We start from the raw sequence: 22,495 nt of genomic DNA on the forward strand, positions 1-22,495 counted from the left end.
CAGCCACCACTTAAGCTTCTCTTTTTGACTTTCTGGTCTCCTCTGTGTCTCTAAAAGGACACACAGATTCTTCTGGTGCTTTTGACATTTCCACTGGCTAAAATGTCTCCTCCCCAACTCCTTGGCCCCTAATCAAATCCCATTGTTTGGTTAAGGCCTAGAAAGCTATTCACCTCCTTTATGAAGCCGTCAAAGCCCACTCTGATCTCTCTAAGCCCGCCCATTCTACTCATTCGTTCCTTCTTTTAACCAATACTTACTAGGGACTACTTTTTGGGTGCCAGGCCCTGTGGACACAGACAAAAGGCCTGGGTTCTGGGTTCCTGCCTTCAAGGGGCACACAGTCTAGTGGGGGCAGACAGACATGAAAAAGAAGAGCTAGGATAGAACTGCTGATTAGAGAACAGAGTGTATAGAGAAGGTGCAGTGTGAGCCCAGAGGCGGGAACTGCAGAAAGGGCCACCTCTGGAAAGGCCTCAACAAGAAATGCTGTTTGGGCTCAGTCTTGACATTCAAATAAGAGCTGCAGGGAGGGTGCTATCAAGCAATACACAAGCACTTAATTACATATTGCTTTGTATTTTTCTTCACTTGTTTAGTGTGCTTGTCTTGACTTCCCAGTCAGGTTAATCAGACGGGCCAGCACTCTGTTCTCCCAGAGCCTCACAGCGGTGCTGGACGAACATCATGTGTTCAGAAAAGGCTTGTTGACTAGCAGCAGATAAATAATCCAAGCCCCTCTGGGACAACTGACCGAGGGAGCCCAACCTCCCCCCACCCCCACATGGCAGCCCCTTAAAAGGCACTCACACCTAACCTACCCCTGTGGCTGGCCCCCTCCTGCCACAGGGGTGAGACCTTACCAGCAGACACTTGCTCAGCTGCCCCAGATCTTTTATTGAGGCTTCTTGTTTGACCCAAATACATTAACAAAAGATTGCTGAGATACAGCCCCAAACACAGTGCCCTCCCTTCCTCTTGGCCAGGGAGAGGACAGTCACGAGGATATAGGATTTGAGAGAGTGAGGGAAGAGTGTGCACAGATGGCGGGAACAGAAGAGAGACCGGGGCCCAGAGATATGGCAAGAGGAAAAATCACAAGAAAGAGTTTGGGGAGCAGTGGATAGATACAGGACACTGTGGGACAGGAGACGGAAGTCAGAGATAGCTGGGCTGTTTTGTAGGGAAAAGTAGCTCCTTTCCTCAGCAGGTGAGGGGGCCAGGGTCCCAGCACTCAGCATATAGACCCCATGGGGCCCTATGGCAGAAGATGACCTAGTATCCCTGGAGGACTTCAGGGAAGGCGGGAGGGAGCCTGAGGAGAGCGTGTGGGGCACAGGGATGGTTGTCATAGCAGCTAGTCATCGTCATCATCATCATCATCATCGTCATCGTCGTCGTCGTCGTCATCGTCCTCTGTGTTGATCTCGCCCTCCAGCACGTCCTCCAGCCAGTCCTCCAGCTCCTCGGCCGAGGGCAGGTCCTCCTCGTCGTCCATCTCCATCCATATGCTGTCAGCCTGGACGGGCACAGACACAGGCCCGGAGCTAGGCCTCACTGAGGTCTCTGGGCTGTCCCCCTACTCAGTGGGCTCTGTCCGGCCTTCCCTACATCGTCTGGTCCCCTCTCTTCCTGTGCCAGTGGCCAGGGAAAAAGGTCTAGGCTAGAACGGTGACAGTAGGAGTAGAAAGAACTGCTGGATGGGCAAATGGGTCTTCTCCCTTCCGTCTTTCTGCCATGCCCTTGGCATGCTGAGCTTCCTAAAACAGACCTGGCTATCACGCCCCTGACGCAAAACCACTGGTGGCTCTCCATGGCCTGGAGAAGAAAGGCAGAAACTCTTCGGCATTCAAGGCTTTTTATAACCTGCTTTCCCAGCGCCTCAGAGATCTCTAGACTCTCAAGCCACAGAAAACTATTTGCCTTTTTCTGATCCTGATATTCATTTTCCTACTTTGACCTTTTGCACTAACTTTTCCATCGGTTTGGAAGTGACTTCTCATAATTTTCACTTGGAGAACTCCTCTCCATTGTAAAATCTCCCCTTGGAATGCCACTCCTTTTAGACCCTTCTCTGATTCTCTTAAGCAGAAATCACTTTGATTTCTCCGCCTTCCTAGCACTTTATTTGTATCTTTATTAGAGAGTTGATCAGATCTGGCTTGGTGGTTAATGGGATGCCTGCCTCCCTAGTTAGACTGAGAGTTATATGAAAGCAAAGGCAATGGCTTATTCAGTTCAACTCAGCAAACGTTACCAAAGCACCTGTCATGTGTGAATGAGATTGCTGCCCTCAAAAAGCCCCAAATCGCCTGGCTGGTGTGGCTTAGTGGTTGCACATTGACCTATGATCCAGGAGATCAAGGTTCGATTCTGGTCAGGGCACATGCCCTAGTTGTGGGCTCAATCCCCGGCAGGGGTTGTGCAGGAGGCAGCCAGTCAATGACCCTCTCTCATCATTGATGTTTTTATCTCTCTCTATCCCTTCCTCTGTCTGAAATCAATAAAAACATATATATATATTTTTAAAGCTCAAAGTCTACTGGAAGAGACACACATGGTACAAAAATAGCCATATGAAAGTCATGTTTTCAATGCCCAGAGGGTTCTGAGAGTGCTAAGGAAGAAATGATTCCAAGTGGGAGATCTGGAAAGACTTCATGGAGAAGAGAGTGTTGGAACTGGGCCTTGAAGGAGGAGCAGCCAATTCTAACAGGTGGAGGCAGCCACGTGCAGGGCAGGGTTGGCCGGGCAGGTCTGGTTCTGACTCAGCACCTCAGCAGAGCAGAGGAGAGCCAGCTACTCTGGGAAGCAGAGCTGGGGGTCAACCAGGGGGGAGGGAGGGGAACTTACATCAGTCACATTGACGACTCCTATTTGCGGGGCTGACAGGTCGATATCAAAGGTCTTCTCCCAGTAGGGAACCAGCTGTGGAGAGACCACAGGGGGCAACTTAATGGAGTTGAGGGACACTCGAGCCCAGGAGGGTGTGAGGGTGAGCACCGGGGTAGAGAACACTGAACCCAGGGCAGATGGGGAGGGTCCAGCTGCAGGGCCCCAGGGGATAGGTGGAGCTAAGCAGTTAAAGGGTAGAAATCCCCAAGGGAGAGTGTCAGGAAGACCAGCTGGGGACATTGACTTCTCCTTCCCAAGAAAAACTAGATAGGAAACCCCTGTTTTGATCCTGGCTCTGCTACTGGGTGACCCTGTGACTTTGTGCAAGTCATTTGTTTCTGGCCCTCAGTTTCTACATCTCTAAACTAAGGTAGTTATTTATACCTGGTAATTGCCAATTTCCTCACATTTCTGCTTGTTCATTCAGTTAGTCTTTCAACAATGAGGGTTGGGTGTTGGGGATTAAGCTGGGAAAAAAGCCGTCCCCTGAAACAGGGAATCTCTGTGCTTTGATTCGATGACTGTGTACATCCACGTGCAGGGTTAACGTGTTCATCTGCTCCCCCAAATTCTGGCTTTCTCTAGAAGGAGTCAACCCTGGGCATGATTCCCTGCTCAGCTTCTGCTCTGGGAGTCATGTGGGTGATGTCCCATGTGGCTCGCTTATGATCCTGCCCCCTTTTCTCAGGCTCTCCCCATGGCCACAGTGTCCTTGAGCGTGTAGCAGGTGTAATCTCCCAGGGCCTCCAGCTAGGAGATGGGGCAGGAACAAGCTCCTTTCACAACATGCCATAGTCTAGGCCCTAACTTAGGACAGCTGTGCCTGAGCGGTGCCTCTTACCAGGGGAAAGTCATCAGGGTCAATCCAGATGATGCTAAGATCAGGGTTTTCAGTGTTATCTTGGGCCACAGCCTTGAGAGTCTCTAAGAACTCATAGCCGTCTTGGAGGGAACACAAGCAAGAAGTATGAGGTGGGGTGGAGAGAAAAGGGACATCGAGAACACAGAGTACAGATCTCTTCCCTCACCTCCCACAGCTTCACAAGTCTAGCCCCAGGCCACTTTTACTCTCCCAGGACTGCCTCCTCAGGGAAGCAGATACCCTAGCAAACACCCCTGACTCCTCCTTTCACCAGCTCCCCCAATTCCTCCATCTTCCTCCCTCACCGGGGTCAGCCTCCTCTGCAAAGGCCACGATATGGATTCCATCCAGGTCGTCCTCCTGTGTGGGGAAAGGAGGAGGGCCTTAGCTGTCGCCTGAAGTCAGAGAGCCCAGGACAGACCCTAGATCTTCCTTGTTCCTGAATTTTATGGAAATTCAGCTTCTGGATCAGGTGTAGTCTTGTGGTAGGAACTCCCACAGCAATGGGAGTAGGAACTCCCATTTCCTTTTCCAAATGACACTGCCCCGTTCAGCTCTAGGGCCCCAGACTTCCTCTGGCAAACCCTTCAGCCCCAGAACTTGTCATCTTCATCAATTTATATGTGACACGATCTTCAGAACAACCCCCCCCAACCTTTGCTGGTGTCTTTCCTACAAGCGAGGCATGAGGAGCAGTGTGTGTGTGTGTGGGGGGGGTTGTTTCTAGGACTTGGCTCTGCGTCCGCCTTTGCTCCCCCAGGGCCTGGCCCTGTCTAGGGCTACTCACCCAGGTCTCATACATACTCTCAGGCTTCAGTTTCCTCAGGGTCGATCTAGAACAGAGAGTCACTCCTCAGTGGGTGAGAAGGGCCCCCCCAGAGGGTCCCCCTAGCCGAGGCTGCCTGTGGGTCATGCCTAGGGCGCAGACAGCATGTAGCCCAGAACAGAGACACCTGGCAAAGTCTAAGCTCTGGGCACCAGGCTCAGATCAGCGCACAGTTTAAACAGGTGGGAGAATGGAGATGGGCAAGGGGACTGCAAGAGATACTTTCATGAGGACGGTAAGAACTGGGCATTGGAGTATTCATTTGCTCATTCGTTCATTCATGCATTCATTCATTCATTCACTCATTCATTCATTCACTTACTCATTCAATAAATTTGGGTGTCTGAGATGTTCTGAGCCCTATGCTAAGTGTGTGTACAATTAAACAAAGCAAACACATGCCTGCCCTGATGAAGGGGACCGTGATCTAGGGGAGAGAGGGAGTGTGGTTTGCACTGAGAGGGTATTTCCAGCTGTGAAGTACTGTGAAAGAAGAGAACTGTGTTGAGTTTAAGGCAAGGCTTCTCAACCTCAACACTATTGACTTTTGGGGCCAGGTAACGCTTTGTTGTGGGGGCTGTTCTGTGCACTGCAGGAGGGTTAGCAACATCCCTGGCCTCTACCCAGTAAATACCAGCAGCATTCCCCCCACCCAAAGATCTCTCAGGACATTGCCAAATATCCCCTGGAGGGCGAAGTCCTCCGCCAATCCCTCCACCCTGTTGAGTACCCCTGGCTGGCGGAGGGTAGCCTACGGGAAACACCACAGGCCAGATCTGGGTTGGAAGTCAGTTCTGGCACTTATTGCCTATGGAACCTCTTTACTTCAGGTTGTTAAGGATTAAATATAATAACAGAGATAGAAAGCACCTCTCAATTCCTGGCAGACTACAGGCACTCAAGACTCATCACAATCCACAGTACACATTTATGGAGAACCTTTGACGTGTTAGGGCTCAGGGCTGGTCAGGGTGCAAAATATTGTGGAAAAGGGTCTGCGTACCACGAGCACTGGCACCCAGAGTGGGTTATCGCAAGGTGAGAGCAGCCTCCTGGTTGGCCGAGACTCCCCGGCCCACGTCCAGGGCGGGTGCTCCAGCCCTGCTCCCAGGTTTGCCCCTGCCCCTACCTCTTATGCTCCTCCACGAAGCTGACGATCTCCTCTTTGCTGTTGGGCTTGTCTGGGATTGTCACAGGCTCTTCCATGAAGGCTTCATAGAAGTCAATCTCGTTCATCTTCAGGGTCAGCTTCTTTGCCACCTTTGGGGTGGGGGTGGAGCAGGGGATGCAGGATTATGATGAGAAGCCTTATGATGGGGGAGCAGTGTGAGGAAGGGAGTGAGGCTGCCACTGTGACACTGGACAAGTGTCTTCACTTTTCTGGGCCTCAGTTGGACATGAGAGGAGTGGGTTAGATAGTCTAAGATCTTTGGGGTGGGGAGGCCTGAGTGGAGGTGGGAGTGTGGTGTGTAGGGAGGGAATGGGTCCCGTAGATGCTGGGAGAGGGGTTGGAGGGCTGAGGAGGGTGAGGGAGACCCAATATGTTCTGGGTGGAGAACCTTGCTGTCGAAGGTGGCGAAGAAGGGGATGTACGGGTGGAACTCCTCTGCGGCGTCCTCATAAGCCTTGTAATCTGAAGGGGGATGCAGAGTCAGTCTCTGGCAGAGCAGGTGTGCCAAGGAGCCCGCTCCCGTCTGTCTGTCTCCCCTAGTTGAGACCCACCCCTCTAACCCTCTGAGAGTGGTTAAAACATGTGTGTGGGGGGGAGAGGAATGCTGGAGGTGCCCCTCTGGGGACCCCCCAAGTGCAGGAGATCAGAGCAGGTGGTGGAGATGACTGTGGCAAGAGGAGTTAGGAGACAGGGGCCGTGACGTGGGTTAAGTGGGAGACCCAGGAGGGGAACCGTGGAGTCTGAGGGTTACCCACGCTCTGAGTCTTTGTTCTTGAAGTAGCCAATGAGTTTGTTGTCATCCTCGATGTTCTCAAATGCCTGCAGCTCTCGTTCACCCTCAATCAATTCCACAGGGTCCTCTAGGACCTGGAAGAGCAGGGACATCGAAGGAAGAGAGTGAGTTTCTGTCCTCACTGGTGGAAGCAGGGAGAGGAGCGAGGGAGAAGAGGGCTGATGTGTGTGTGTGTGTGTGTGTGTGTGTGTGTGTGTGTGTAAGGTTGGGGTTGGTCGAGGACAGGCATGAAGCCTTAAAGCAGGGCCATTAGGTCCAGGGTAATGAATCCTCACATCGAGCAGAAACTCCACCAGGGTGTCAGCAGCAAGCTCCCCGTCATACTCAATGACCTCATCTCCCTTGAACACGTAGATGCTGTCCTCTTCAGTTAGTCCTGGGGAGCAGGCCAGACATGAGCCATGACCCCAACCTTCCCACGGAGCCAAGAGTCCAAATCCAGGGCGACAGCCCATTTTATAATCCCCCTGAACCCCACATTCTCCCCCTCCGCTTCCCCAGCCTCACCCACCCCCATGCCCCTTAGCCCTACACCCCTGGGCCCATCTCCAGGGAGAAGCTGGCATCAGGCAGGGGTGTTAGGGGAGTATGTAGGACGATTTCTCCTTTCTCTGTTTGCCATACTAGAGAGAGATTCATGTCACCTCCTCTGAGAACTCCAGTGGCCAGTTGCCAGTTCAGCCCTTTAACCCTCTGCTGTTACTAGATGACTTAATCACTCACTACCCCGCCCCCATCAGTATCCAGTGTCCAGTCTCAGTCCTGTGTTGCCCCCTGGTGGCCTGTGCTGTGACACTTAGCCACGGGCTGGAGGGGGAGGGGTGGGAAGAGGCGTTTGCCGAGGCCTGTCCAGCCCCACCTGAGTTCCCTGCTTCCCCTTTCCTCCAGCACCTAGCCCCGTGTTCTAGATATCTGAAAAACATATAAAGAAGGCCATGTCCACCTTTTTCTGGGAGTTGAGCATGGGTCTCTATGAGGAAAAAAAGAGGCCAGGACCCTCAGCCATAACCCTTCCAATCTCAGTGTTTTCTCCCCCTTTCAGAATAGGCCTGGTGGAGTTCCCAGCCCACAGGAGGGCTGCCCTTCCAGTCGCACCTGCCACCTCCCCTCCTAGTGCTCCCACCCTGCCCTTACCTAGTTTCTTGGCTACAGCTGTATCCTTCTCAGAGTCCACCATCCCGAAGCCAACACCCTTGTCTTCTAGGACCTGGGCTGCTAACTGCAAGGAGGGTTAGGATGAAGTCAGCCCCTGGAGTTGTTAGGAACCCCTATGCCCCGTCTCATGCTCCAAACCTGGTTATTTGGTTTGCAGGGAGTTGAAGAGTTGACCTTGATGCTATGCAAGGATCCAGAATACCTCCCCTTTCCTGAAACCCGTCCTTTTGTTCCTTAGCTCAGTTTTAATGCCTGAACACTTATTGCTTGCTTGCAATGTGCTTATTACATGATATTCCTGTTTCCTCAGGAATGCTGAGGAGCCTGACTTTAGAGAAACCAGGGCCCTTCCCTCGCTCAGGGCTGAGCCCATGCACTCCATCTTCATCAAAGGCCATGCCAAGTATGGGGTGATGTCCCTGGGATTCTCACAAGTGACCCACAATGGGAAGAATTTTGGAGAGCAGGAGGGTGGGGGGAGGGCTGGTCACCTTACTGATGAGTAGAAAACGCCTGAAAGCTGAGAGGAGAGTCACTGTGGCCAGCACTCGTTACCCTCAGAGGGAGAGAACCAGAGACTAGAGGAACATGAGCTGGGGCCCCCTCATCCAGGTGAACTTTCCCCTCCACCTCAGCCTGTCCTGAGGCTGTGGACAGTCACCCCCCAGGTGGCTGTCCCTCAGCCTGACAACCAGACTCCCAGCCCTGATGTGCTCTGCCTTGGGTGTGGCCTTCGGCTTAAGCCCACCTAACACAGACTCGGCTCCTGCCGTTTCAGGAGAACAGGAAGGGAGGCAGTTGGCAGGAGGATGGCCACGGATGCTGAGCACTCAGGATAAAAATACTCAGCTCATTAATCAGATGGCAGGTTCCAGCACCTGGCAGGGGCACACAGAAATGAGGGCTCGCGGTCCTGGTATCCTGCCCTGAAATACTCCAAGCTCTGGGGGAGCTGGGGCCTATCTGTACGGCAAGACAGAGAAGGGGCTGCTGAAGCTTGGACAAGGCGCCGGGCACACGTGCCCGCTCCTGGAGGAGCATGTGTTTGCATCCCCAAACTCAGGTGTTTCTCTTGTTATAATAGCCTCTCTCCCCCTTGGGCTTGAGATCAGCTTGGGGGTGAGGGGGCTGAGGAGAGAAGTTGGGGAAGGCATTCTGAAGCCTCCTACAGCCACAATAATCTTCCCATCAGAATATCCAGCTTGATCCAAAGGGGCAGATGGGGAGTAAGGGAGTGGAGGGAGAGAGAGGGACTGGGAGACACGTGGGAGGCGTGGTGGTCTCTAGTAAACCGTTAGCCATGAAATAAAGGACATGCAAGGTGTTAACAGCATTTAAATTTATACTCAGTTTAGATCTCTTTGGGGTGCTGCCCTGGCTAGGAATATAGATTGGGGGTGCAGTCCTCTGCATCACAGTTCTTCCTTTCCCCTGAAGAACCTCTTTTCCTTTTCTACCCCTTTCTAAGAGCCCCTCAGTTCTAGCTAAACCTAGTCCTACCAGCCTCCTGTAGCATGGAGGAGACACTCCTCACAGTCCCCCTCTCCCCCCAAATTGCCTGACTCCAGTGGTCCTTGTGCGTCCCCAAACCTCTGTTTCTCATTTGGCTGAGGCTACATGCCATTTGGGTCCTTTTGGCCCCAGATCCCACCCCGAAAGGCCTACCTGGGGTTGTAGGATGGGGGAGTGGCAGAGAGGGGCTAGGTGTGCTCTGCAGACCTGCAGAGCCCAGCACTCACCTCCAGGGTCAGCTCCTCCATCTCAAATTGTCTCTGCGAGGCCTTGTCGTCCTCCGGGGGCTCGTGGTAGAGCAGTGCCAGCACCTCGTACTTCTTGAACACGTTCTTGTAGTTCTTTGCATTGACGTTGACCACACGGTCCACTCCGTCGTACTCGGGGAAGTCCAGCCCGTCCTCCGCCTGCACCCCTGCCTCAGGTGCCCCCAGCACCAGCAGCAACAGCAGCGCCCGCCGAAGGCCCGGCACAGCTCTGGCCCTCATCCTGTCTGCAGCACGCATGGAGGTAGCGAGATCTGGGTTGTCTCTCCTGGTCCAGAAGAGGTTCGCTGGGGTGGGGAGGGGCCCCTGGGTCCTGAATCCTGAGTTAGGGGCTCACAGTGAGGGTGGGGTCGGGACGGCCTAGGGCAGTGGACAGAGGACACTGCTGGGTCCTGGAGACACTGTTAACAGAGCCAAGAGAAAAAGGGTCAGGAGGAGGAACAGGAGCGGGGGCGGGGAGGGAACCCGAGCTGCCCCTGAGATTGGCACTCCTCAGCCCCACCTGGTCCTGTCTAAATATGTTTTCAAAATTGGCAGGAGAGAGGGGTAACCTTCCGAGACCAGGACAGCTCCATGAGACTGGAACCCTCCCACCTCCTGCCCCTCTCCCCCAGGCTCCCGGAGACCTCTCCCTCTCCCCTCCCCACAATGTCCAGGGCTCCAGCCCCTGTCCCCACACCAGCCTGAGAGCTCAGCACCATATTAAGAAAGGAAAAAGCTGGAGCTAAAAATAAGACCAGATGAGTCGAAGGTAAATGAAACTGGGGCTGGTGGAGGGGCGAGTTGGGGTAATTAGGAGAAGTGAGGGCAAGGGGACTCAGAGAGAAGGAATGGGGGGTAAAGAGGGAGATACTCTGGGTCAGAGGGTAAATTCATGACACAGGAGAGAAGGGACAGACGCAATATCAACTCTAAGTCCTAAAACCTGGAATTCCTTCTGGGTGAAGTCTGCTTCTTTTATCCGGTAGAGAAGAGGGGGCAATAAAAATGCGACCCAGGCCTCAGGAAAGGGACCCCCTGCACTTCCCTTTTAAGAACCAGGACCAAGGATGAGGTCATTCTCTGAATAAAAGATGGAGCCAGGTCCAGCACCGGAGCCCTGGCTCGGTTCCAGCTGGTTTCCTTTGCTGCACTCAACACTCCTAACTTGGGAAGGCAGGGGAAGGGCGGGCGTGGGGCAGGCCTGCTGGCCACATCCATCCTGGAGAGATGGGCATTCGGGATTCCTCTGCCCACGACGAGCGGAGACAGCCCTTGGATGCGGCCTCCTGCCTGTGCTGGGGACTCTGATCCTATGGGCCCGGGTTTTCTGGGCACAGCGGAGAGGGAGGGTCCCAGGCTGAGTGGTTCCAAGGAGAGCAGCGGAAAGCAGCCATTCATTCCTATGTCTTTTACAAGACCAGGTATAAACACTGGGGGGGAAATTACCACCAGGAAATCATGAAGAGGTGGGATGTGGATGAATCCTGTGCGCCTGAGGGCCAACCCGAGTTGGGAGGGAGAGGCTCTAACTTTCTGGAGCCTATCTCGGGGGTGAGGGCCAAGCGGATGAGTTCAGCTCTGTGTACCTGGGAAGGAAGGACCTTCTTCGTAGCCCTTCAGGGCTCTTACCATTCGCAGGTAAAATGAGGCATGAGGGAGATCGAGGAGGGGCTGGATCAAAGTCAGAAACCCCCGGCCCCACCCTGACATAGCTGGGATTTTGGAGTGACCGTGTTTCTTTTGCCCTCAGGCAGTGGCATGAGATTCTGATAGAGTAACTTTTCCACACCCCCGTGGGGCAGACCTTGCACGGCTGAGGCAGGCAGGACACACACAATCGCAGCACCGTGGCAGGAGTGAGTCCAAGAGGGATAGCTGTCACCGGGCAGGAGAGGCCAGAGCTAGCCTAGGCAGGGCGTGTTGGAGCCGAAGACCTCAGGACCCATCTCCTGGGCTCACAGGAGAGGGACGAATGTGCTCACAGTCCCACAACGAGCAGACAGTGGGACAGATGGGCAGACCCGCCGGAAGTAGATGACTTAGATGACGTCCAGCCCTGATTTCTCACATCTGCTGCACTCTGGGGGAGGGGAAACATTTGGACAGGGACATTGGAACATCAGACTTGTCCATGATGAATCTGACCCTCTGTACCCCCAAGGGTGTGAAATGGGATTAAATGGTGGCCCAGGCTTCTCCATTTCTTCATTTCTCCTGCAGCTACCAGACTTTTCGCCCCATCCTGCTCCTTCCCTCTTTGCCCTTGGCTCTTCAGTGCCACCCTATGCTTTCCTGTAGCTGCACCACCCCACCTTGGCTCTCTAATGCTTTGCTCTCTTTCTACTCAGTCCCTTCCCTTTGGGCCCCTGCTTTCAGGCCCTTGGACTCAGCAGGCTCAGCCACTGGTATCAAATGACCCTGAGTTGGGGCCTCTGTATTTTTAACCCACCAGACACCCGAAGCTCTTGCTCCTGAAACCTGAGGAGCTGGCCCCTCCGTACCTCATTCACACACCCCCTGGCCCCTCCATCTCCCAGGGTCTGGTTCAGCCGTGTCAGCAGCTGGGGGAAGGACCCCAGACTGATATAGCTCTGTCCCTAGGAGACCTTGCATTGGAGGGAGGGGAGCATGGGTGGGGAGACCTCTGAAGGGGTGGATGTAGGGGAACAGTGGCTGACTATACCTTACAATGCCCTTCTCTTTGGCCTCCCATCCAGACCTGCCCGTGACCCTTCTTCCATCACCACCCTATTTTTTGTTCATTTTATTGTATTTGTATATTTCTGGCCCAGCCATCATTGTAAAACTAGTCTGGAAAGTGGTGAAGGGTACAAGTTTTGGAATCTGAAAGACCTTGGCTTTCTCATCTATCAAATGGGGTGGAGTGGCAAGAATATATTTATTGAATGAATTAATGGGTGGTATAAGGCCCTTGTCCCACTGCGGGCATAGTATGAAGTCACTAAACACGTTTACTTTGTTTTTGGTGACAGTCTATGATTTCCCCCAGCTTTCCTTAGCAGTTCTCTCTTGCTCAGTATGCTTTGGGACACAGCCAACCCTCTCCTCTAAAAGGAGCCTGAGAATGAACTGACCCAGAGGGCAAAGTGGACCGACTCACAGAGCAAAGCCAGTGAATGGGCGAAGAGGAAGGAAGAGCTGGGCAAGAGAGAAAGGCTCCCTGGGGACTCCTCACCCACCAGAGACGCAGCAAAGCCCGTGGGCTTAGGCTCAGAGACCAGGTTTTTGGGAATGTCCATCACCCCTTGTGGAGTCTGGGGCATGGGGCAGCTGGGTGCTAAAGGAAAGGCTGCAGGGATGCAGAAAGCGCTGTCTCTGCCTGTTTCAAGGCCACAGCAGAAAGAAAGGGTTCAGGGGTGGGATGGGGTAGAGATGACCTGACCACCACAGCGGGTGGAGGGCAGGGTTACCAGTGCCTTCCTCAGCCCCACATTGGCTACTCACCATGTGACCCTTCCCAAGTCATTCAACCTCTCTGACCTCAGGTTCTTCATTGATGAAATAAGGTCTCTTCTAGCACTAAAACTCTGATTCTATAAGCTGATCTGAGGAGCTAAAGTGGGGGCTGGATGAGCCTGCCTGCCGCACTGAATGTGGGTGCTGTGGTCCCCTCTGTAGTGTGTGGCTCTGCTGTTCTTTTCTCTCCCTCTCCCATTGCTCTGATTCCAGCCTGACTTGTCCTGTCCTTGCTCTTCACCGGGTGAGAGAGTAACTTTAAGATTGGGATAGCCATCAAGGGGCAACAATGCTTGATTCTGATCCCCTCCCAGCCTCGAATGTGGTCCCTGACTTTCCCTGCCTGGCTGCCTTGAAGATCCAGAATGAGAGCATCACAGTAATCTCCACTCTCCCAAAATCAGATGCAACACATCCAGCAGGTGAGAGATGTTGTAAACATTTACTCTCTAGACTGGTTACTGATTCAACAGGACAAGGCCCCTCCCTGCTGGGCTCCAGTCAGAGGCCGACTGGACTTCATTACCCTCAACCCACTCCATCTCCTACCCATGGTGCCATCAGCCCAGACCCAGGATTGTCTCTCTCTCATTCAAGGTGATTCATCCCAGCATTTTTCTGTCCCAACTCAGATGTCGTGCCAAACTCATAATCTCTAATGCCCCACCGGGCTCTCAGGACACTCCCATGTCATGAGAAGCTCTTCCTCTTCTGAGTTTAGTAGTAGGTCTCCCTTTCCACCCAGCCTGTTGGAGAGAAGAGACCAGATTGAACTGGGAAAGGCCATGGGAGCACGAAGGGATGACCAGAAGGGTAAGCAAGGACCGGGTGAGAGGCCTGAGGGTGGAATGCTGGGCACCGAGAGCTGGAGGGAGCAGGACGGTAGAGTCAAGGACTGAAGGACTGGGGTCTGTGCACAGCCCAGGCAGTGAGGAGGGAAGAAGGGCAATGGGTCTGAAGGAACCAGGTGGGATGGGAAAACTAGTTAGGAGGCTGGTGACCACTCAGTCAGAGTGGGATGCAAGGAGCCTCACCACCAGGATGATGACGAATGACCAATTTTCTCATTTCATCATAGACAAAGATGAGAAGGCTGTAGGGAGTGGCACAGAGCCACCATAATATCCTGTAGAAAGTAAGAGTTAGTCAGTGTGGCTGGGGACAGAGGGGCCAGAGAAGGGCGGATGCAGAGAACAGTGTGTGGGCATTGAGTGTAGGGTTGATCCCCACCTCTGAGGAGGGCAGAACCTGGGAATGCACGAGGAGAGATAAATGCCACGTCAGAGGCATAGGTGGTGCTCATGGGGATTATCCACCAGCTTATGGAGTTGCTAAGGGAAGCCCCCTTGGCCTTCTGGGTACCCTAGGCCTTGTACCCACCAAGGGGAGGTTGTCCAAGCAGGAGAGGTCTATCTGAGACTAGACGTGTGGGAATATTTTTCCAGGGAATGTACACACTCCTCCGTATTGCAATGGTGGGAAAAAGTTTTTTCTTTCCGAACCTCTTTTATAATTAGAGACCAGGAAGATGAGCTCTGGGGAGGGGTTGAAGCAGAACCACATTTGTTCTCTTGGATGCCAGAGAGATGGCCTAGGCCAGTGCCGTCTGAGTAAAATGTGCTACGAGCCACATGTGAAATTTAATATTTTTCTAGTAGCCACATTAAAATAAGTAAAAAACAATTAATTTTAGTAATATATTTTACTTAACCCAGCATATCCTAAGTGTTATCATTTCAAAATATAATTGATATCAGTGTTATTAATGAGATATTTTATTGTTCTTTTAATCCTAAATCTTTGAAATTCAGTGAAGTCAGACACTGAATTTTCAATGGTTAAATGAAAATGTAGTCCACCCAAAACAGTAGAATTTTATTTCATAGAAAAATATTTGACACTGCTTTAGTTTTTAACTTTAAATTTACTAAAACTAAATAAAATTACAAATTTAGTTTCTTCATCTCACTAGCCATGTCTCAAGAGCTCAATAGTTTCATAAGGATAGTGGGTACCATACTGGACAGCAAAAGCCTAAGCCAAGGTTCCTTCCATAGACACACACACACACACACACACACACAGAGATATAAACAGTTATGGACATCCAGTCACCCGTTCATTCAACAACAATTGTCATATGTCTACTCTGTGTTTGCATTAGGTCCTGGGGAAATAAAAATATATGGTCTTTGATCTCAAGGAGCTCAGGCAATCAAGGAAAAGAGGGTAGAGAAACACACAAAATAAATCATCTCAACATTAGGTGATGAGTTCTATATACTTGCAGAATGTTTGGGAGAAGAGGTGATGCTCAGCTGCACTTACTGTTACTCACACATTGGCACTAGTAGCAACAATGACAGAGTTCCCTTCAACAAAGCACCACATGCCCCAAGTCCCAGGTTCGGTGCATTATATGTATGTTTACATTTGATTCTCACAACAACCTGCCTGGTTGGGATTATTGAGACTTTGCAGATGAAGTTGGGGCTTACAATGGCTAAGAAGTTGTCCAAAGTACCGGAATAATACACTGTAGAGTTGAAATTCAAGCCTGGGTAACTATGTACAGCGACAGATGGTTACTAAACTTGCTGTGGTGATCGCTTTGTAAGGTATGTAAGTGTTGAATCACTATGTTGTACACCTGAAACTAATATAATATTGTATGCCAACTATAATTTTAAAATTAAAAAAGAAAAGAAATTCAGTATACTGATACTGGGATTGTCAGTATCTAAGGGAAATGACAGTCTCTTTTATTAAACATTGAGCACCTACATTACACAAAGCAGGGTGTAAAACACTGCAAGAGACAGAGAGTGAGCAAAGTATGTAAGTGCAGAGGAAATGAGCAGGAAGAATACACACTAACTCATTAACAGAGGTTACCTATGCAGGCGGGGAGGTGAGTGGGAGTGGAGTGCAATGGGAGTTTTGCTTTTTTCTCTGCAAAAATTTTAACTAGAATTTTTTCGCAAGCATATACTAATGTGAAAAACAAAAACAAAAACATGGGAATGAACAAAACAAGGTACCAAACAATAAGACTTTCAGGATGCCCATTCACACAGATGCACATTCAAACATATTTGCATAAGTACAATAGAATTAGCCATGCATATTGGGTTAATTTTATGATTACTTCCGCTCTGAGCATATGTATCCTTGGACAACAAAACACACATCATCATAAAAAAAAGATGCCACTCTGGAAGTTGTGGGAAGTCTGCAAATTTGCATGCCTAGGGGGCTTTGATCACTTGGCACAGTCCCTAATCCCTCTCTAAATAAGAAGCATTTGTCAGAGCACAGGCAGTTCTTCGCACAGCATTGAGTGTACCCCGTTTACCCAGGTGGCCCCAGTGGGGCCTTCCCTGGTCAGGCACATATTCCCTGGGCACTGAGATCCCCCTACTTGCACCCCTCCCTTACTTACTTGAGTGGGTACATTCGCATGGCCAAGTCCATGCCTGGAGTGTAGGACAGAAAAGCAGCCAGTAATGTCTCCTCTAGGATGCCACATATTAGGACCTTGTTTCTGGGGAAACATGTTTCAGAGTGTTGGAGACAGGGAAGGACAGGTAGGGACAGTGGTCTCGCCCTGGGTGCAGATTTGGGGGAGCACTGGGACCCTTGGGAGGCGCTCACTTCATGCCCTGCTGGAAGACCGAGTTGCGGCGGGTCTTGCAGATGATGAGGTCGGCCCACTGCACCACCACGATGCTGACAAAGAAAGCCGTCTGGCAGGTGAACTCCACCACCTTGCGCTGCTCATAGGTCTGGGGGAGGGTGGGCAGCGTCAGAAGGGATCCAGACACACCCCAAAAGCTTCTTCCCTCTGCTGCCCTCCCAGACCCCAAGGCTGTTAGGTCTTTAGGCTCCCACAGCTCTTTGCTCATCAATCTCTTTGCACTTTTCATGTCATAGTATGAGTCGTTTGTTTCCCTTACCTAACTGAAATCGTCATAAACCATGTCCTACTTATCTTTGCGTCCCCTCCCTATGCTTAGTTCAGTGAGTGGCACGTAGTTTGGCTCAGTACTAAGTTAACAAGAAGGGTGGTGTAAGAGAAGAAGGTGGACTTCAAGAGAAAAGAAGAGTCAGAGGAAATCAGTCAGTAAGGAAGGGGGGGCCAGAGGGGAATCTGAGCGCAGAGGGGAAAGGAATGCCTGAGGGTGGTACCAGATAGGAGGCAGCGTCCCTCCATTCATTCATTCTTTTAGTCACACTTTACAGGTAAGGAAAGTACTAGTTCAGTGGGGAAGATAAATATGTGAGTACAATAGGTGAGTTACAAGAGAGAGATCACAAAGGGCTATGGGAACACGGAAGAGGTGCATCTAAATGAGACTGGTAACAGCATGTTTATAAATAACTTGCAGATTGAACAAAGAGTTTGAAGCTACATAGGACTGAACAGTCATGAGATGCTACATATCATGGAATGTGGTCAAAGTTGTACTTGGAGAGAAATATAGTCTTAAATGATTTAGAAAACAAAGGCTGAAAATTAATGAGCCACATATGGAACTTAGAAAGATCAGCTCCTTAGTGAGCATCAGATCTCATCACCATTATCTTTCCCTGCACAGCTACTGATAACCGAGTTACTCCCATCATCACCTGAAGGCTTTAGCTACTGACTCATTGCTGCTCTAACAATGCTACTGTTCTCCTTTCTGGAGAGTTAAATATCTATGTCGATGATCCTCCCAATACCATGGGTTCACGCCTCCTCCAGCAGCGTTGTCCTCCACTCCCCCCTGGGCTGCTTGTTCCCATGGTTAAACTCCAGATAGTGTCCTTTTCAATAGCTAGAATTTCTTTGTAATTTTAATGTCAAACATTGCTTTTTCTCTGACCGTTATCTCTACCTTTCCATTTCACTGACTCTAATATCTCAATTCCAACATCACCTGACCCAATATGTTCTATATTTGGTTATTCTCTGTTTCCCCCTCTGACCCCCTGTCCCTAACTAGAACATATGCTCCACAGGAGCAGTAGCTTGGTCATTTTTGTTCATTACCATGTCCCTAGGGCCAAAGCAGTGCCTGGTACATAGAAGATACTCAAGAAATATTTGCTAAATGAGTGAATGAGTGGTGATCAATGGAATTACTGGTGAGAGATATTTAGAAGCTAAGGAGCTATCCTTGCTTCAAGTAGTCCGTAGAGTACTTCCAAGGTGGACAGCGCTGTACTCAGTTATCTGAAAGTCACAGCTGTGGGAAAGATATAGACCCTGCCTTTATGGAGTTGATGCTTCCGGGCAATTATTCTCAAACTGTTTTGCAATACCTCAAGGTATAGTTGATGCGATTTGATATTACTTCAAATTAATTTTCATTACCTTTAATTTATTATAAATGAATATATGTCAAGCTGCACCTTGGCAGCAAGGAGATGGTGTCAAGATATAAAACTAACAAGGGCTTGAGTTGAAGATTGAGACCCTGGAGCAGTATTGGCAGCTGGGAACATTGACATCTGATAACCTCATGAGGCTCAGCTAGTATAAGTCAAGTGTGTTTGAGGGGCATCTTTTCAACACCCCAGATTTTTTTTTTAATCCTTACCTGAGGATATATTTTTCCATTGCTTTCCAGAGAGTAGAAGGGAGAGAGAGAGAAACATCGATGTGAGAGAGACAAATCGATTTGTTTGTCTCCCACACAGGCCCCAACCAGGGCAGGGAATTGAGCTTGCAACTGAGGTAAGTCCCCTCAGCTGGAATTGAACTCGGGACCCTTCATTCCTCAGACCGATGCTCTAACCACTGAGCAAAGCAGGCTAAGGCTCAACACCCCAGATTTTAACATACTTTTGAGAAACCTGCAATTCACTTGGTTGGAGGTACTATGGTGAAGTTGGAAAGTGCCAGGCAGGAATCAATCCAGAATTCTAGTCCAACTCTTCTAGGACTCAACATGGGACTTTGAGCAAGTCACTAAATCTTTCCAAACTCAGTCTCCTCATTTATAGAATGATGATAGTAGCCTATGTGTCCTCTACGGTACTAAGATTCTAGTAATAACTGGTGTCACATCTCCCACTGTCTTAGAACTTGGGACAGAAGTAGTCACAAATACAAAAAACATACTAAAATTCTTAAGCACATAATGTTGGTTAGAGGGCTTCAGTTTGTGCCTCAGTCATCTTGTTAGGAAAGACTATTACAGAGAGGAATCTTTTGGGTTAAAAAGTTTAGAATGAGTCCTGGCTGGGGAGCTCAGTTGGTTAGAGCATCATCCCAGTACACCAAGGTTGCGGGTTCCATCCTGTCAGGGCACATGCAAGAATCAACCAATGAATGCATAAATAAGTAGAACAACAAATCGATGTTTCTCTCTCTCTCTCTCTCTCTCTCTCTCTTCCCTCCTCTCCCTCTAAAATTAAAAAAAAGTTTAGAATGACGAAGAAAAGATATACAAAGAAAACAGGTTTTTGGACTTGAAATTATATTATTTGAACTGCCATGGAGGGAGGGAGTATAACAGGAGAGAGAGGACCCAGCACTCATTTCTGGGTAATGATGGTTAGAAAGTAGAAAAACAGAAACCAGACCCCAAAAGTTGACATGACAAAGACGACTTCCAGGAAGCCAAAAGATACAGGAAGGTAAGGACAGACAGATAGACAGTAGGAATGAACACAAAGGAAGTCATTGTAAACAAAGGGAAGAATATTTGCTGACATGATTGGAGATTGAGGCCAAATGTTAGGATGCTCATATAGGACTGGAGATAAGGCATTGACTCTATCTACTTCCTCTATTCTCCTACTCTTCAAAAATTTGCTACTTAAGAGTTTTTATTGATTCTTTTTTTTAATTTTAAATATATCTTTATTGATTTCAGAGAGAGGAAAGGAGAGGGAGAGAGAGAGATAGAAACATCAATGATGAGAGGTCATTGATCGAGCCCGAAACCCGGGCATGTGCCTTGACCGGGAATTGAACCCCGATCGCCTAGATCCCAGGTCGCCGCTCAACCGCTGAGCCACGCCAGGCCGGGATTTTTATTGATTCTTAAAGAGAGAGGAAGGGAGGGAGGGGGAGAGAGAGGGAAACGGTGTGAGAGTGAAACATCAAAACATTGATCGGCTGCCTCCTGCATGCCTGGGCATGTGCCCTGACTGGGAGTCAAACTGGCAACCTTTTGGTTCACAGGACAATGCTCAACCAACTGAGCCATACCAGCCAGGGCCCTGTCACTTCTTCACTCTTACTAGTCACTATCTACTACCCTACCCCTTTTACTCACCCATTGCTGTCCATAGCTGTCCTCCAGATCATTGATGTACCGATTTTCCCAGTCTATGCGGATGCCCAGCAGATCAAAAGGCTTAAAACCATTTTCAGCCAGAATCACAAAGTAGGTAAAGAATCCAGCCAGAGCCTGAATCATCCCTGTGAGTGGCAGAGTCACAGAACAGGGAACCTGGTTCAGAGAAAGACTTCAAAAGGCAGACCTTGGGAGGGGTGGTGACTGGGATGTGCTTGTAGCTAGGTTGGTGTGTGTGGAGCTGTAATGCTGAAGATTCTTCCAGCAATGATCTGATCCCATCATTTCTGTAGGACTGGCCTCCAAGCCCTGATGTGTGTTTCTAAGCTCTAACCCAGAGTCATCTTTCAATCATGTAATCTTAAAATTGGAAAGGATCTTAGAGGGGATTTCTTCCCTCTCCCCAATGAGTGCTGGACTCCTCCTCTCCACTTCCTCTGACACTAGAATACTCACCAAGTCCTCTCTTCTACTTTCCTCTCTCCCATCAGGCCCTTGTCTCTCCCTTAATTAAAATCTCTATTCCCCATGCCTGGACCACAGCAATAGCCTACTAACTACAGAGCTGTGCACTGTGTAGGTAGCCATGGACACTGGTCCTCACAACAAGCCTAAACTATTATTTACATCTCATAAGTGGAAAAAATGAAGCACAAAAATGATTCAGTCATTGTCCAGGGTCATGCAGGTAGTAAGTGGTGAAACTGGAATTCAAACATGGGTCTGGCTCCTAAATCTGTACTTTTTCTATGTGTTTCCTCTTCCAGATATTGGGATGGTCTCCCCTGTCCTCAATCTCTTTGCTGTCCATCCCTCTTTCTACTCCCTGAAACAACCTACTGCACCTGGCAACTCAAGAACAAAGGAGTTTGTTTAATGGCTTTCAGATGTATTTCAAAGCTGGCCCAGTTGCTTATAGCCTTAGTTTTCACTACCCTTTATCAGGAATAAACTGATTTACTCACTCTTCAACAACCAAACCATGTAAATTTCTCCTCTCCTCTTGTTCCCGACACTTAACCATGCATTGGATAATCTAAGCCCTCTCTCTCAACATCAAGTTTAAGTCCTGTTTCCTCCATAAGGCCTCTAACAATCCTTATGATTGGTGAGCCTGTTTGCTTTTATCCTCTTGTCTGCGCTCATTATTTGGAAAGATGCTATCATCTTATGTGTGTTTGTTCCTTCCTGACTGGACTTTAGGTTAAGGGCAGATCACAGATTGATGGTTCTGTGTGTTCCCAGGGCCTAACACAGTTTGTTGTTAAGAAAATTTCTTCCTGACTTTCAAACTGAGATGGCTCCAATGACTAGACAGGTGCAACCACTCCCCACTCCCTTCCCCCCTCATTCTGGCCGCACCAATCTGTCCATAGGCCATGCCGATGAGACGTTGGTTCACCAGATTATCAGTCTTTGGATTCCGTGGAGCCCTCTTCATGATGTCACTTTCAGCTGTCTCATAAGCCAAGGAGATAGCCGGGAGCTGGAGAATGGAGGGTGGGAGTAACAGGGGACACAAAGTTCAGAAGAAAACCCAGAAGTAACTCGAGTTCTGTCCCTCTCCCGGGACACAGATTCTTCCTACTACTCCGTCCATTTCACAGGAGTTCCACAAGCTGGGTCCCAGGTTGGCCTCACCATGTCAGTGCCCAGGTCGATGCAGAGGATCGTTATGGTGCCCAGCGGCAGGGGGATGCTGAGGATGATGAACAGCAGGAAGGGGGTGATCTCGGGGATGTTGCTGGTCAGGGTGTACGCAATGGATTTCTTCAGGTTGTCAAAGATGAGGCGGCCTGGGGAGAATGGTCAGCCTTCTGTGAGAAGCATAGAGAGGACACACCTCCCACAAACCAGCTCCTGGACAGAGAGACCACTACAAAGCAGTGTTATGATCCATGAAAGGGTCTGGAGGTCCTAGGCCTTGGTGGTCCCAGTTTTGTTTCTAAATTGTATGACTATTAATTACAGCCAGGATTTATTAGCATGTCATATCTGTGTACTCTTTGTTCTTGGATTCAACATGGCTAATGCCATCTGATCTCCGAAAGTTAAGCAGGGTTGGGCCTGGTTAATACTTAGAGATGTTTGTGAACACCAGTGTAAAAGCCACTAGAAGATTAAGGCTGAAGTGGAAAGATCCTGGGCTTGGGTTCCAATCCCATTTTCTGCCATAACTGGCTTGTAACTTTGGGCACCCCTCATCTATCTGAACTTCATTCCTTCTGCCTTGTAAGATGGCTTGATTCTTTCCCTGATGACTC

The 22,495-nt window shown here is 49.8% G+C and overlaps 2 protein-coding genes across 3 annotated transcripts in view; both read right to left on the reverse strand.

Annotated features, from left to right (window-relative positions):
• Window positions 1-877: 877 nt before the first annotated feature.
• CASQ1 (calsequestrin 1) lies at window positions 878-10,154 on the reverse strand. The gene is made up of 12 exons (XM_081122016.1): window positions 9,983-10,154; window positions 9,442-9,881; window positions 7,682-7,766; window positions 6,823-6,923; window positions 6,510-6,621; window positions 6,143-6,216; window positions 5,713-5,843; window positions 4,545-4,590; window positions 4,063-4,117; window positions 3,737-3,837; window positions 2,854-2,928; window positions 878-1,519 (listed from the first exon to the last, which is right to left on the reverse strand). Exons 2-12 carry the CDS (start codon window positions 9,718-9,720, stop codon window positions 1,358-1,360), a joined length of 1,221 nt encoding a protein of 406 aa, XP_080978142.1. The 5' UTR covers window positions 9,721-9,881; window positions 9,983-10,154; the 3' UTR covers window positions 878-1,357.
• A 3,502-nt stretch (window positions 10,155-13,656) lies between these two features.
• The window catches only part of ATP1A4 (ATPase Na+/K+ transporting subunit alpha 4), a gene marked incomplete at both ends in the record, with an annotated part of 30,079 nt that continues 21,240 nt past the window's right edge, over window positions 13,657-22,495 (reverse strand). For both annotated transcript variants that reach the window (XM_081122018.1, XM_081122017.1), the window contains 7 exons: window positions 13,657-13,685; window positions 13,974-14,065; window positions 16,382-16,483; window positions 16,594-16,724; window positions 20,211-20,356; window positions 21,594-21,717; window positions 21,873-22,027. In XM_081122018.1, coding sequence (XP_080978144.1) covers window positions 13,657-13,685; window positions 13,974-14,065; window positions 16,382-16,483; window positions 16,594-16,724; window positions 20,211-20,356; window positions 21,594-21,717; window positions 21,873-22,027 — 779 coding nt within the window. The remainder of the gene's footprint in view (window positions 13,686-13,973; window positions 14,066-16,381; window positions 16,484-16,593; window positions 16,725-20,210; window positions 20,357-21,593; window positions 21,718-21,872; window positions 22,028-22,495) is intronic.

Source organism: Miniopterus schreibersii, assembly GCF_964146895.1.
Source record: "Miniopterus schreibersii genome assembly, chromosome: 19".
Classification (NCBI taxonomy): Eukaryota; Metazoa; Chordata; class Mammalia; order Chiroptera; family Miniopteridae; genus Miniopterus; species Miniopterus schreibersii.